At 57.6% G+C, this 13,789-nt stretch overlaps 1 protein-coding gene and 1 long non-coding RNA gene across 2 annotated transcripts; one reads left to right on the top strand and one right to left on the bottom strand.

Moving 5' to 3' along the window:
- Positions 1-229: 229 nt before the first annotated feature.
- Positions 230-4,514, bottom strand: LOC131396293 (uncharacterized). Its single transcript, XR_009216459.1, has 3 exons — positions 4,405-4,514; positions 2,964-3,052; positions 230-871 (listed from the first exon to the last, which is right to left on the bottom strand). It is a non-coding gene; the product is annotated as an uncharacterized LOC131396293 (long non-coding RNA).
- Positions 4,515-4,870: 356 nt separating this feature from the next.
- On the top strand, positions 4,871-13,664 carry MVD (mevalonate diphosphate decarboxylase). Its single transcript, XM_058528452.1, has 10 exons — positions 4,871-4,977; positions 7,123-7,193; positions 7,652-7,766; positions 8,060-8,206; positions 9,219-9,418; positions 9,771-9,845; positions 10,094-10,312; positions 10,727-10,842; positions 11,796-11,904; positions 12,548-13,664. The coding sequence occupies exons 1-10, from the start codon at positions 4,908-4,910 to the stop codon at positions 12,626-12,628; spliced, it is 1,203 nt and encodes a 400-aa protein (XP_058384435.1). The 5' UTR covers positions 4,871-4,907; the 3' UTR covers positions 12,629-13,664.
- The last annotated feature ends 125 nt before the right edge of the window (positions 13,665-13,789 follow it).

Here is a 13,789-nt window from a genome sequence, read left to right as displayed (position 1 = left end):
CTCGAGAATCCTTTTTGTGCCCCTTCCCTGCTTGAGACAGCAGCTCCTTCAGAGGATGAGTGGGGTCCTTGATCCCTCCCACTTTTAGAACAGCCTGTGGCTTGACTCCCTGGAGCAGATTGGGAATTCTCTCATCCCTCCTCTTCCTCAGCAGTGCCTCTCAGGGTGACAGCTCTCCAGGTGGTGGCCACCATCACCCCTGCCTCCTTGCAGAGGCTTCCTGGTGGCTCTGACTGGAGCATCAATTCCTCACCCTACACCCATCGTGCATCCCCGAAACTAATCCTGAAGCATAAACAAGGAAGGGATTAAAAACCTAGACATCCTCTCTTCTACTGTTCCGTCTCTGCTGATGGAGAGAAAAGGGGAACCATCAACACTTGCTCCCCGCCAGCAATGTCACCTGCCAGCAGGCTCCCAAAACAAAGGGCTGGAAGGAAGCGGCAGTGCACAGAGGCCGGGGACCTGCGGAGGCCATCCCGCCAGCGGCAGAGCGGGGTCTCAAACGCGGGTCTCTCCTCCTCCAGCAGGCAGACATGGGTAGCTGCAAGTGGAATCTAGAAGTGTTACCGGGTGGCTGGCTGGATTTTCCAGGTTCTTGTTTGGCGTTGCAAAGGAATTTGTGAAAGAACACAAGCAAGAAAGTTTCAAGCAGGAGTTTACTCACAAAGCAAAAGACACTTGGAGAGAGGGAGCGGGCAGGCCCAAGGTGAGCAACTGTCCCTGAGGTTTGAGTAATCTGTGGGTTATATAGGCTATGAAGGGGATTACAGAGGGTTGTCCAATTGGCTTGTTGCCTCTTCCCTCACGTCGGGAGGGGGAGTTTTTCCCCTTAGATGGTCTCGATCAGAACTGTCATGGCATCCATCCTCTGCAAGGGGGGTCAAAACCGCAATGTAAATTTATGATGATTTTAGTATAATGAGGGTGAGGGCAGGGCAGGGCACGTGGGGGCTCTTTGTGCACCAGCTCTGCTGCGGGGGATTTTTAGTCCCTCACTACTAGGATAGGTGTCAGGATTTGTGGGTTCCCCTCATAACTAGCTACGTGTCTAGCTGCAAAACAGGACGTTGTGGGTGTTGTGTTGGGTGTTAGGTGGCCCTCAGAGGAGGCTTCTTTTCTGTTGACTTGTCAGCTTTTATCCCTTCCCCTGCTCATGTCTGACTTACTACCTGCCTACAACAGAAGTGGCACGAACTGCTTCTGGAGAACTGAAAAAATGTCCCTCAAAAGGGAGAAGTAGGGACCATGCAGACAGACAAGGCCAGGCCTCAGGCCGAGGTCCTGGCAGGAACGATCTCTTCTGAGTCTCCTCATCAGTGCGACGACCACGCAGGAGGGCCCTGTGCTCAGATGAATGCTCCGCTGTTGTCATCTTGAAATTCTTCAAAGAAGAACAAGGGGCCCACATTTTCAGTTTGCACTGGGCCCTGTAAATGATGTCACTGGTCCGGCACTCAAGGATGGATTAATGAAGACATGAATAATTAGATGATGGAGGGGAGCCTCAACACTCAACGTTCTGTCAGTGACACACCCTCCCTCCTCCAAGCTCATCTCCACTTCCCCACTCGGGGGCTTCATCTTTCGCTGCCTTTATTGTCACTGGTGCCTAAGTTCAAAACGCCACTTTCAACGCATTTATGCCTGATTTAAAGAGTGTATTTTGGTTGCAAAACTGAAGGGCAAACATTTTTAGATGAGCAGTTCAGCAAAGACGACGTCCATGGCTCTAACACAACGAGCATGTCCATAACCCTCAGACAACAGGGGAGCCCGTTCAAGTCAATAAACCTAAAGCCAGCCATGGCTCTGAGCCCCCAATTCATCACCACACCCCTTGAAGTTCAGACATAAAATCCCAGCAGTCAGAACAGCTTTACTGAGGTGTCACTGGCCCAAAAGCAAGTGCACACGTGTTAAGTGTACAGCTGGATGAGCGCTGATACCTCTGCGCACCTGTGAAGCCACCACCCCAATCAACGTGACAGACGTATCCACCCTGCAAGTTTCCTCATGCCCCACCACTCTATCTGCCCCTGCCCCCTCGGCCCACCCCATAACCAGTGGTCTGCTTCCTATTGCTGCAGATTGGTCGGCATCTTCCAGAACTGTTATGAGTGGAAACTGCCATGATCTTTTACCCATCTTTTTCCCTCTGGCTCTACCCCTAGGCCCTTGACATGTCTTGTGCTTCCTCCCATCACACTCCTCGAGGCCTCAGACACCTTTTGTTGCCCCCTCCACTGCTGGTCCAGATCTTCCATCACAGACCGCCATGGTCTGTGTCGCAAGGGATGACGGCTGTCATGGACCACCGAGATAACCTTTTAGGGGTCTCCCTGCCTGCAGACGGTCCTTGCTGCAGTTCATCCATGTCACTAATTACATCTGTTTTTGAGACACAGTTACAACCGTGTCGTTCTCCAGACTGAAAGCCAGACCTGTCTCCGAGTCTGTGGGACCTCAGCATTCACAGTGTCTTCCCGTGACGCCCTGCCGTCACTTGTGGCCTCTCCAGCCACTGTCTCTGCTGTGCTGTTGTTCACTTTTCAGGAGCCGTCCTATCTCCACAACACGGTTGTCAGCCTCCTGAGGGCAGAGTCTGATGCTGCCTTCCCTGCCTCCCCTGATGCTGTGCCGTGCTGGAGGGGACCCCAACAAAGACTTGTGAATGAACAGAGAGGAGTGTACACAACTTCAGCAGAGTTCAGAAGAGACTCAGAGGCTTTAGGACCTGCCGTTCTGGGACTATTAGAAGGCTCTACAGCTTCTCCCAGAAAAGGGAGAGAACGGAAGGATAATTTTGAAAGCTCGAAAGTAGGAAGGCCAGGGTGACCTCACACCGGTGCTCACACGAAGTGTGGACCGAGCTCTGTTTCCTACCAGTCTGGAACACGCACATCCTTTAAACGTTGATGTTTCCATTTCTGCCGCTAACCCCGCTCCCCTCTCCTGCTCACCTTTCCCAGGATGCTGGCAGGTGCTCTGCAGCTGCAAATGCTTGGTCCTAGCCAAGTTGGCCCTGGATCCCCACAACATTGAATTCATCCTGTGAGGAGAGTAGTGATCCTTAGAGATGTAACTGAGTGTGAGAACAGCAAGGCTCGGAACAGGTGCAGTGCTTCTCAGACCACAGAGGAAGCACGGCCGTCAAGGAGCCAGAAGGGGCAGATCCACCTAGAACTTTAGAGAACTAGTCGGAGTTCTCAAAGCAAGTGGTGGAGGCTGGGGGTTCATTTTTTGATGATGAGTCGGACAAATTATGGTACCTCTAGACGACAAAACCAGAGAGCTCTTTTGTACTAAATTAGGATGTTCTCCAAGAAACTCGTACGAGGAAAAAGCAGGGTGGGAAAAAAGCTATTTGCTTGTATTATGCATAAAATGTTGATGGAAAGATACACAAAGAATGGATAACAATGATACTTCCGGGAACAGACTGGTTGGCTGAGGCCAGGGTGGGACTGGCCATATTGCATACTCTATCTTGACTGAAATCGGAACCATTTTAAAGCTAAAAATAAATTTTTATAAATGGAAAGGGGAAATTGGGAGTAATTGCTTAATAGGTATGGAGTTTCAGTTTAGGATAACGAAAAGTTCTGGAGACGGATGGTGGTGACGGTTGCACAACAATGGGAATGTACTCAATGCCAGACAACTGTACATTAAAATGGTTAAAATAGTAAACATGACATCTATTTTACCGCAATAAAAAAACCCAAGGTACATATAAACGTGGCACTCCATTTCAACCATGGAAAAAGAGTCCTTGCTTATATGGAGCTTAAAAAGGGGAGTGGGCTGGGGCCAGGCCCGTGGCTTAGCAGTTAGGTGCGCCAGCTCAGCTACTGACAGCCCAGGTTCGGATCCCAGGCGCGCACCGAGGCACTGCTTCTCCCGCAGTGCTGAGGCCGCCTCCCACATGCAGCAACTAGAAGGATGTGCAACTATGACATACAACTGTCTACTGGGGCTTTGGGGAGAAAAAAAAAGGAGGAGGATTGGCAATAGATGTTAGCTCAGAGCCGGTCTTCCTCAGCAAAAAGAGGAAGATCGGCATGGATGTTAGCTCAGGGCTGATCTTCCCCACACACAAAAAAGGGGGGGGGGCTTTGAAAGCACCTATCTCTGAAGCAGCTCATCCCTTAGCAGCACCCCCACCCCCACTCAGCAGCACTGGTCAGCCAGTGGGGTGGGGAGTCCTTGGGGCCCGTGGGAGGCGGGGCGCAGGCTAGGAGATTCTGGGGGGCCAGCCAGGGGGACCCTCAGTCTGTCGGGCGCGGGGAGACCCCCGGAGGCCACGTCCTGGCGCGCTAGGAGCCGCCTGCCCTTCAGCCCCGCCAGCACTGCGCGCGGTCACCCCGAGTCTCCCGACCGGAGCAGCTAGGAGTGTCGGACCTCGCAGGGCCCAGTCATCCCCGCCCGGGTAGACGACCCGCCGCCTCCCTCAGCCCAGGACCACCCCGCAGGGTGCCGAGCACATGACACTTCCGCCCGCCAGGAACACGCCTCTCAGCCCGGTCCGGGCTCGATCGCGGGAAGGTGCCGCCATGCGCATGCGCAGACCCTGCACCTGCGCAGTCTCGGCGCCTGGGCCAGCCCCCGCTGCTGGGGCGGCCTCGCGCCTGCGCAGAGCTAGAGCCTGCACGGACTCCTTGTCAGGCTAGATCCCCGCGCCTGCGCAGAGCCGACACGTGTTCGCCGGCCAGCGGAGGCGGGCTCAACGTCGGCAGCCCATCGTTCGATCTCGCTGATTGGCTGAGAGGTGGAGCGTGAGCCGCACCCGCCGCTGGTTGGGCGGCGCGCGAACAGCTGTGGCCGCGCGGGCCAACCGCAGGGCGGCGGGGGCGCGGGTCTGGCCAGTTGGCGGCAGCAGGTGGAGGGCGCTGTGTTGTTCGGTCATGGCGTCGGAGAAGCCGATTGTGGCCGTGACTTGCACCGCGCCGGTGAACATCGCTGTCATCAAGTACTGTGAGTGCGCGGGTCCGGGACACTCGGTGGTCACAGTCTGACATACGACGGACGTCCACCCCCGGGGGGCCAGGACACTCGGTGGACACGGTCCCCACGGGACGTCCACCCCCGCGGGGCCGGGGCACTCAGTGGACACGGTCTGCCGCAGGACGTCCATCCCCGAGGGTCTTGCTCACCTCGGCCTGCTCCAGAATGGTCCGTAAATGGGTTCATTCAGGATGCAGCCTTTGAGGACTGGTTCTTTTCACTCATAACTTCTGGAGATTCGTCCAGGTGGTTGCAGGCATTCTTACTCCTCAACTTCAGCGCTGAGTGCTGTTTCCTGGTGTGGACGGCCACAGTTCGCTTAGCCACACACCCTTTGAAAGGCAGCTGGTTGTTTCCACTTTTGCACTATTATGAATAAAGCTGCTATAAACTTTTGTGTATGGGTTTGTGTGTGACCCTAAGTTTTCGTTCTTCTAGGATAAATGCCCAGGAGTGCAACGGCTGGGTCTAGGATAGTTGCACCTTTAGTCTTTTTAAAGCAACTGTTAAGCTGTTTTCCCGAGTGGCTGTACCATTTACATTCCCACCAACAGCATGAATGGGATCTGGGTGTTCAGCATTTGGTGTTGTCTCTGGTTTTTATTTCAGCCATTCTGATAGGTGTGTGGTGCTATCTCATTGTGGTTTTTGTTTTTTAATGATTTTATTTATTTATTTATTTTTTTCTCTCAAAGCCCCAGTAGATAGTTGTATGTCATAGTTGCACAGCCTTCTAGTTGCTGTATGTGGGATGTGGCCTCAGCATGGCCAGAGAAGCGGTGCGTCGGTGCACGGCCGGGATCCGAACCCGGGCGCCAGCAGCGGAGCGCGCTCACTTAACCGCTAAGCCAGGGGGCCGGCCCTCATTGTGGTTTTTGTTTGCATTTTCTGCTGGTCAGTGGGGTTGGGCACCTTCTCAGGGCTTATTTGCCATCTGTGTGTCCTCTCCATCTCATTGGTCCGTGTTCTAATGGGTTGTGTGCTTTTTACCATTAAATATTGAGAGTTCATTGTGTATTTTAGGTATTGATCCTTTGTGGGATATGTGGATTGTGAATATTTTCTCCCAGTCTGTAGCTTGTCTTTTCATCCTCCTAACAGCATCTTTGAAAGAGCCAAAGTTTTTAAAATTTTGGTGAAGTCCGGTGTTTTTCCATTTGTGGATCATGCTTCTGGTGTCCAGTCTAAGACCTCTCTGCCAGCCCTACATCCTGAACATTTTCTCCTATGTTTTTTTCTAAAAGTTTTATAGTTTTACTTTTTAAATGTAAATCTGTGATCCATTTTGAGTTATTTTTTGTATAAGGTCTGAGACTTGGGTCCAGGTTCATTTTTTGGCCTATGGATGTTCACTTATTCCAGCAGTGTTTGCTGAGAAGGCTGTCCCTCCTCCATTGAATTGCTTTTGCAGTTCTGTCAAAAACCAGCTGGGTCTATGTATGTGGGTTTCTTTCTGGGCTCTCATAGATTACCTGCCAGATACTAGTCTTTATTATCTCCTCTTGCTGTTTGCCATCCCCAGAGATCCCACACAAAAGTGCAGCACATTGTGTGTGCTTAATAAAGAGTTTTGAAATTTTGGACTTTCAGGAAGGTTTACTGTGTTTATTGTGATCTGCCAGGAGTGGAAGAGCTCAGCAGAAGTGGGGTGATTCTGAGTATTTCCAGGGAGTACGGGCAGGGAGATTTGAGGAGTTTTCAGTCACTGGGGTCCTTCCTGTTGGGGAGGAGAAGGCAAGGGCCTTACAATAAGAGCACCCAGTGCCTGGTAGGCCCTCCAAGGTGATTCGTTGAATGAGTGAAAGAAGGTGAAGCAGAATCAATGAAGCAGGGAGATGGACTGGGCTCCAGCTCAGCTCTGGGACCTGGAGCTCAGTGAAGTAGGGAGCAATCAATCCAGGAGGGCTGCCTGAAGGCTGGGGCACAGCAGGAAGAGGACTTAGATTGTGCAGTGAGAGAACAGGGTCCAGATGGATGGGGGAGCTGTGGGATGGGAGTAGGGGTGACTGCGGAATGTAGGTGGGGAGGGGTGGGGCATTGGTGGGCAGGGGCAATAGTACACTGGTTTGCAGGGCCCAGAAACTGATTGCCTTTGCCTTGGGTTGTCTGTTCCAGGGGGAAAGCGAGATGAGGAGCTGATCCTGCCCATCAACTCCTCTCTGAGTGTCACTTTGCACCAGGACCAGGTTAGTATGGACTGGACTGGCAATAAACACCGAAATAAATATTGATTAAACTTCTCTTAAACTTTTTTTAACAATTGGTAGCAATATATCCCCAGCCAATGAATGGTGTCCGTTCCATCCCCCCTGTTAGGAAGGCTCACCGCACATGCACACGCACGCACTCGTGCCCCCGGGTCTCCTCTGGAGGTCCGTGTCCCCTCATTCTCCGAGCCTAGCCCTGTGGCTCTGCTGTGGGAGATGGAAGCGTGGGCCACACTCTGTGTAGTGAGCCAGCTTGGGGCCGAGCCTGCCATGTGTCTGCCGGCCTTCCCTACTGCCCGGCCCCAGCCACCTCGGCCTCCTCCTCCCTGCTCTCCTGAGTGGGCGCCCGTGAAGGGGCGTGGTGGAAAGGCCTCCACAGCAGAACGGGGGGCTTGGCTGGCACCCACCCTGAAGTTGCCCCGCATTTTCTTTCTCAGTTAAAAACCACCACGACGGCTGCCATCAGCAAGGACTTCGCCGAGGACCGGATTTGGCTAAATGGCCAGGAGGAAGACGTGGGGCAGCCGCGCCTGCAGGCCTGCCTGAGGGAGAGTGAGTGGGGGTCCCCTGAGGGATGGCAGGGCCAGGCCAAGCCCGCTCCATCCCCTCGTCCCTTCCTCGCTCTAGGCACAGAAGGTGCTGTCGCCTCCTTGCCCCCACCTGGCTCCCTGAGCCCCGGGGACAGGGCAGTGCCTGTCAGCACGGGCCCGGTTTGGGGCTGGGGTCTGGGCCTTCCCCGAGAAGGAGGGCTCGGTGGGGCCCCTGCCCTTCCCGACCCGCGGCAGGTGAGGTGCCAGGGGCAGGGAGTGTCGGCTCTGCCCGGTGACCGTTTCCCCGCCCTGCAGTCCGCCGCCTGGCCCGGAAGCGGAGGAGCAGTGGTGATGAGGACCCGCTGCCCCTCAGCGTCAGCTACAAGGTCCACGTCGCGTCGGTGAACAACTTCCCCACAGCCGCAGGCCTGGCCTCCTCGGCAGCGGGCTATGCCTGCCTAGGTGGGTGCTCACAGGGAGACCCCGGGCCCCCAGAGTGCTGTACCGCAGCAGGTGGTGCCTCATGCTCTTGCAGCCTTCAGGGAGCCCCTGCCACACAAGGCTGAGGCCTCGGTCACCTCACATTTCTGAAGGTTAAAATCTTCTGGGGCCTCCATGTATAGGACCCTCTAGGTTGTATGTGACAAAAACCCACCTCAAACCAGCTTAAGCCTAAAGTAGGGATGATTTCTTGACTTATGTAACAGAATTCCAAGGAGTGCAGCTGGCTTCAGGTGCAGCTGGCTCCGGGCTCTCTGACAGCCCCATTAGGAATCCATCTCTCTCTGTCTAAATCCCAGCTCTGCTCTCCTCTGCGCTGGATTACTTTCCAGCAGGGCCTCCAGCCTGAGGGCAAAGCCGGTCACCACAGCGGCAGGCTCACACCGTCCTCATAGCCACTGAGACCAGTGGCCCAGCTTGGCTCATGTGCCCATGCCTGAACCACCCTTGGTGACTAGGGGGTGGGCGAACCAGGCCAGGAAGGGCCTCAGTTTCGGGGGCCAGAGAGCTTGCCTCGTGGACCCCCAGCTCCATCCTGGCATCCCACCCTTGACCAGGCCCAGGGCTGTTCCCTCACGCCCCGCCCTGCCGGTGCCCTGAGTGGGCACGTTCCTCAGGCCCTTGTGCCTAGGTCCCTGCCCCAGATGGCACCCTGAGAGCCCAACTTGGTGTCTTTCCTTAGAGAAACTTTCTCTGGCCCCTCGCTGCTCAGTCCTCAGGCCCCCAAGGGTGGTTCCATCTGTGGCAGCCCTGCAGGCTCGGGTGGTCTTTGTGTGTCCAGAGCACCTCTGAGAATGCTAGGTGGCTGGGTGGGTGGCTGGGCGGGTGAGCCAGTGAATGCTAACCATGGGAGCTGGTGGCCGAAGCTCCGTCATCTCAGAATTTCTCATTTCCTGTGGGAGCATCCTTGTGTGGCATAAGCTCAGCCTGGGCCGGCACCCCCGCCCACCTGAGCCCCCTCCTTTGCCTGCAGCATATGCCCTGGCTCGAGTCTACGGGGTCGAGAGTGACCTCTCGGAGGTGGCTCGTCGAGGCTCGGGCAGTGCCTGCCGGAGCTTGCATGGCGGCTTTGTGGAGTGGCAGATGGGGGAGCGGGCTGACGGGAAGGACAGCGTCGCCCGACAGGTGGCCCCCGAGTTGCACTGGCCCGAACTCCGAGTCCTCATCCTTGTGGTGAGTGAGACTGGCCGTGCAGCCAGGGGTCCTCACAGGCCGTGCTGGGAGCGGGCGGAGGGATGGCGTTCCCTGGCTTGCGGGCTTGGGGTGCTAGGAACGTGCCTCTCGTCGAGAGTTAGGAATGACTCCCGTGCAGCAAGGGCTGCTGACCTGGACGTGGCCATTCCCAGAGCTCCATTGTCTCTGCCACGGTCAGAAGGCCACTGGTCAGGAGACCTGGCTCCCACCGCACTTCCCCACCAGCTGAGGGGAGGGGCGGGACAGGATGGGATGGGATGGGACGGGTGGGTGGTTGGGTGTTTAGGGCTGGGGGCCTCAGGGCGTGGTCCAGCCTGTCTCCACCTCGCAGGTGAGTGCCGAGAAGAAGCTGATGGGCAGCACGGTGGGCATGCAGACCAGTGTGGAGACCAGCCCCCTGCTCAGGGTAAGGCTGGCACCAGGGTGGACAGGCAGCCCCCAGGGCACGTCCTGTACGTCGCGACACGCCAGGCTCTGCTATGTCCTTCGAAGCTAAGGCTCATCCGCTCTGCTGGGCCCCTGTGGACACTGGATGCTGACATGGGGTGGGATTGAGGCCTGAGCTGCCGAGCTGGGGCTCTGACCCAGAACCCGAGCTCCTGACACTCTGCCACGGAGCCGCCAGCTCCTCACGGAAAGCGCTGTGCCTTGCAGTTCCGGGCCAAGGCCGTGGTGCCGGCACGCATGGCAGAGATGACCCGCTGCATCAAGGAGCGGGACTTCCAGGGCTTCGGCCAGCTGACCATGAAGGATAGCAACCAGTTCCACGCCACCTGCCTGGACACCTTCCCGCCCATCTCTTACCTCAGCGACACCTCCAGGCGCATCATCCACCTGGTGCATTGCTTCAATGCCCACCACGGGCAGACCAAGGCAAGGGTGGCACAGGTTGGGGCTGGCACCGACCCCCACCCACTGGGAAACCCGCAGGGGCTCCTGAGGCTTCGAGCTGCAGTAAAACCACGTCGTGAGGCAGCATGAGGTGTCTGTGACAGCCTCGCAGAGCCTGCTGGTCGCTGCTGCACACGGGGCATCCATGGATTCCATCTTGCCTGTTTTGTTTTGGTTGCATGACCCCCTGAGGGATCGCAGCCCACGCTCCGGGGCACCGGTGTGGGAAGCCCCTCGCTCACCTCACCGCCCCACTCAGCCTGGCCCCGCCGGCGCTTGGGAGCTGGTCTGGGCCCCAGCCCTGCAGTGGGAGGCCGGGGTCTCCGAGGCAGATGAGAGGGGCTGAGCCGGGCACAGCCACCATGCAGACTGTCACGGTGACCACCTGGCTTCCAGGTGGCGTACACATTCGATGCGGGCCCCAACGCCGTGATCTTCACCCTGGACAACACCGTGGCCGAGTTTGTGGCTGCAGTAAGGCACAGCTTCCCCCCCAAGTCCAACGGAGACAAGTGAGTCCTGTGGGTCCCCCCATTTGGGAGGCCGTGGAGGGAGGAGCGGGGTCTTCTGCTGAGATTGGGGTGCTGAACAGGGAATCCCACAACAGGCGTTGATCCCCCGGGGACCACAGGCAGCGTGTCACCAAGTGTGCCTAGCTGTGATTGTGGATGCATCTCCATCATGTCCCAGCCCCGTGATCACATGCACACTCCCCAGTGCAGCATCACAACTCCTGTGTGGACGCGCCTGTGGCCCCGCTGTGACAATGGCATTTGGGTTCCCTCCACCCCGCTGTTCTCACGTTCTCTGTTCTCAGCTGGGGACACCTCCCTGCTGGGCCTGCTGGAAGTGTGTGGGCTCGTCTTGTCTGTCACCATCACTGAGGCAGCACTGACATCTGGGGGGCGGGGGCTGGAATTCTAGCCTCCCCCCTGTGGGACAGTCCCAGAGGCCAAGGGGCCTCTGATCTCACTGCCCTGTCCCCCGAGGGGTGGTTTGCAGATCCTCGCTGTCCTGAGGGACACGGGGACAGACCCACGCCTACACTGAAGCATTTCCCTAAGCAGAGCTGCCCCGCTGGGCATAGCAGTAGCCATGGGCTAGGAATGAAAGGACACCGAAACCCTGCAGAGGTTTTCTGAAACTGTCCCCTCACGTGACCCCAGCCAGGCCCTCGGTCATCCCTGCTTAGGTTTTTTTGTGGTAAAATACACATAACATACAATTACCATCTTGACCGCTTTGAAGCGTACAGACCAGTGGTGTTAAGTACAGTCAGTGTCATGCAACCAGCACTTCCCTCTAGTTCCAGAACTTTTCATCACCCCAAAAGAAACCCCATGCCCATTGGCAGTCACAACCCACCCCCAGCGCCCAGCAGCCACTTCTGTGCTTCCTGTGTGGACCTGCCTGTTCTGAGACCCCCCTGTCGATGGATCCCCGTACGACCTGCCTTCCTTTTCAGGTTTCTGAAAGGGCTGCCCGTGAGGCCTGCCCCGCTCTCAGACGAGCTTAAAGCTGCACTGGGCATGGACCCCACCCCGGGAGGCGTCAAATACATCATAGCCACTCAGGTGAGGCCTGGTACCTGGCCCTCGGCCCAGCACAGTGGGCAGGGGCGTCCACCCGGCGAAAGGCTCCCTTCACGCCCTGCCTCGGCAGGAAGCCGGCTTGCTAACAGCAGAGGAGCAGCAGTGACGGCCCCGTCAGTCCTCAGAGCATGTGGCCCATTGCGGTTTGTTTCATCCAGTCTCTCGCTCACCTTCAAAGTGGACATTGAAGGACACCCTGCGAGGGGCGGTGCTGAGGGTGGACAGCAGGACTGGGATGGTGGAGACTTGGGATAGGCAGGTGCTGGGGATCCTGGGGACCCTTGGGCCTCCCCCCCCACCCCCCCAGAGCGGTTCAGGATTCCTGCTCAGAGTGCTGAGCCAGGATTTCACTCGGATCCGCCCTATTCCAGGTTCCATGACCTTTGCACCCAGGCTGTGGTCTCACCTCCGCCCTGGGACTCACTGTCCACCCTGAGTCTGGGTGACGGGGGCCGACTGACCGGGCACTCGCAGTGGGGAGACCACGTGGCTCTGCGCGAAGGAGCTGGGACAAGGCCTGGGACAAGGCAGATGTTAGCTTCTGACCTCACTTACCTAGCAGGTGGGGGGTACATTCTGTCCCTCCCTGTCCCCCTGACCTGACATTGATTCCTGTACACCCCAGGTAGGGCCTGGGCCTCAAATCCTGGACGACCCTCACGCTCACCTCCTGGGTCCCGATGGCCTGCCGAAGCCAGCTGTTTGACTGCCTCCTCGACGGGAGCCCCGGCTGCTGCTTGGGAAGGGGACGCTTCGCTGGGACTGGGGAACCGGGTGTGGCAGCCGACCAGGCTGTGCTTGTTGGGACTTGTGGGTGGCCGCCTGGCTCCGAGCCGGGCAATGTGCTGTGGTTGAGTTGGGGCAGTGGACTGGCCACCTGCAGTTGTCCAGGTGGTGAGGAGCAGCCCTGCCCCCTGTGCCTCACCCTTCCCAGCCTTCACCCAGCCCTTTGCCAAGATGAGAGCTGGGAGGGGAGCTGGGAGCAGCTCAACACCTGAGGACCAAGCCAGCTGGGAGTGGAGCTGCCAGGGGAGCATCCTGGGGAAGGGGTCTCTGGCCCCGCGCTCTGGGCTGCTCCCACTGCCCCGGAACAGCAGCTCGATCATTGGCGATGACGGGGAGTCAGGCGTCCGTCCTCGGAGCCGGAGGACAGGTCACTGTGCAGGGAGCAGCCTCCACAGGCCTCCAGAAACCTCCACCAAGTGGTTCCAGCATGATGGCCGCCAGGGCTTCTCTGCCAGGCTGGGGGCCAGACCTTGAGCTTGGGCCACAAGGTGTGGATGGAACGTTTCTCTATAAGAAGGCCTGTAGTGTGCCTCGGGCGGGAGGTGGGAGAGCAGCACCAAGGTTCCAGCATCCTCTGGGAGCCCCTGTGGCCGGCCACTGGGAATAAAGCCAGCGTGGGTGACTTCCTGCTGGTGCTTCTGCTTGGTTCCTGCGCAGTGTTCCGGGGTCCCTGCTCTGAGGGCCTGTGCCGGGCAGTGGGCAGCACTCACCCAGAGGACCAGGGAGGGCCTGGGCAGCGCCTCCCCTCCTGCTGTCTTCTGCCCCTTGAGCTCCCCTTCAGTTACCCAGCCGTTCGCCCCGCCCACTTCCTAAAGATCTGCGCGGGCGGGCGGTGGAGGAGGAGCTAGGCACCTGCCCTCCCACCCGCCTCTCCCTACTCCCCTGAGGGTCGGATGCCCCAGGGCGGGTGAGGCTGCTGCCTGGAGCGGGTTCTGGTCTGTGACCCTGAATGAGGCAGGCGGAGGAGGGACATGCACTCCTGCATTGAGGATTTCCCCAGAAGCTTCTCACGTGCTGTCCCCTCCCTGTTAGTCCTGTGAGCAGAGGGCTGCCTGTAGTCTGCCAGAGGAGAAAGTGGGGA

This window comes from Diceros bicornis, chromosome 32 (genome assembly GCF_020826845.1).
Source record: "Diceros bicornis minor isolate mBicDic1 chromosome 32, mDicBic1.mat.cur, whole genome shotgun sequence".
Classification (NCBI taxonomy): Eukaryota; Metazoa; Chordata; class Mammalia; order Perissodactyla; family Rhinocerotidae; genus Diceros; species Diceros bicornis.
This window is presented reverse-complemented; position numbering and strand designations above follow the sequence as displayed.

What these genes read in the sequence shown, in the direction of transcription:
- MVD (XM_058528452.1), top strand. Translation starts at nt 4,908, where the DNA reads ATGGCGTCGGAGAAGCCGATTGTGGCCGTGACTTGCACCGCGCCGGTG. An exon ending in AGCGGGCTATGCCTGCCTAG is followed by an intron (nt 8,207 to 9,218) that starts GTGGGTGCTCAC and finishes CTTTGCCTGCAG; the next exon opens with CATATGCCCTGGCTCGAGTC. An exon ending in CCCAAGTCCAACGGAGACAA is followed by an intron (nt 10,843 to 11,795) that starts GTGAGTCCTGTG and finishes CTTCCTTTTCAG; the next exon opens with GTTTCTGAAAGGGCTGCCCG.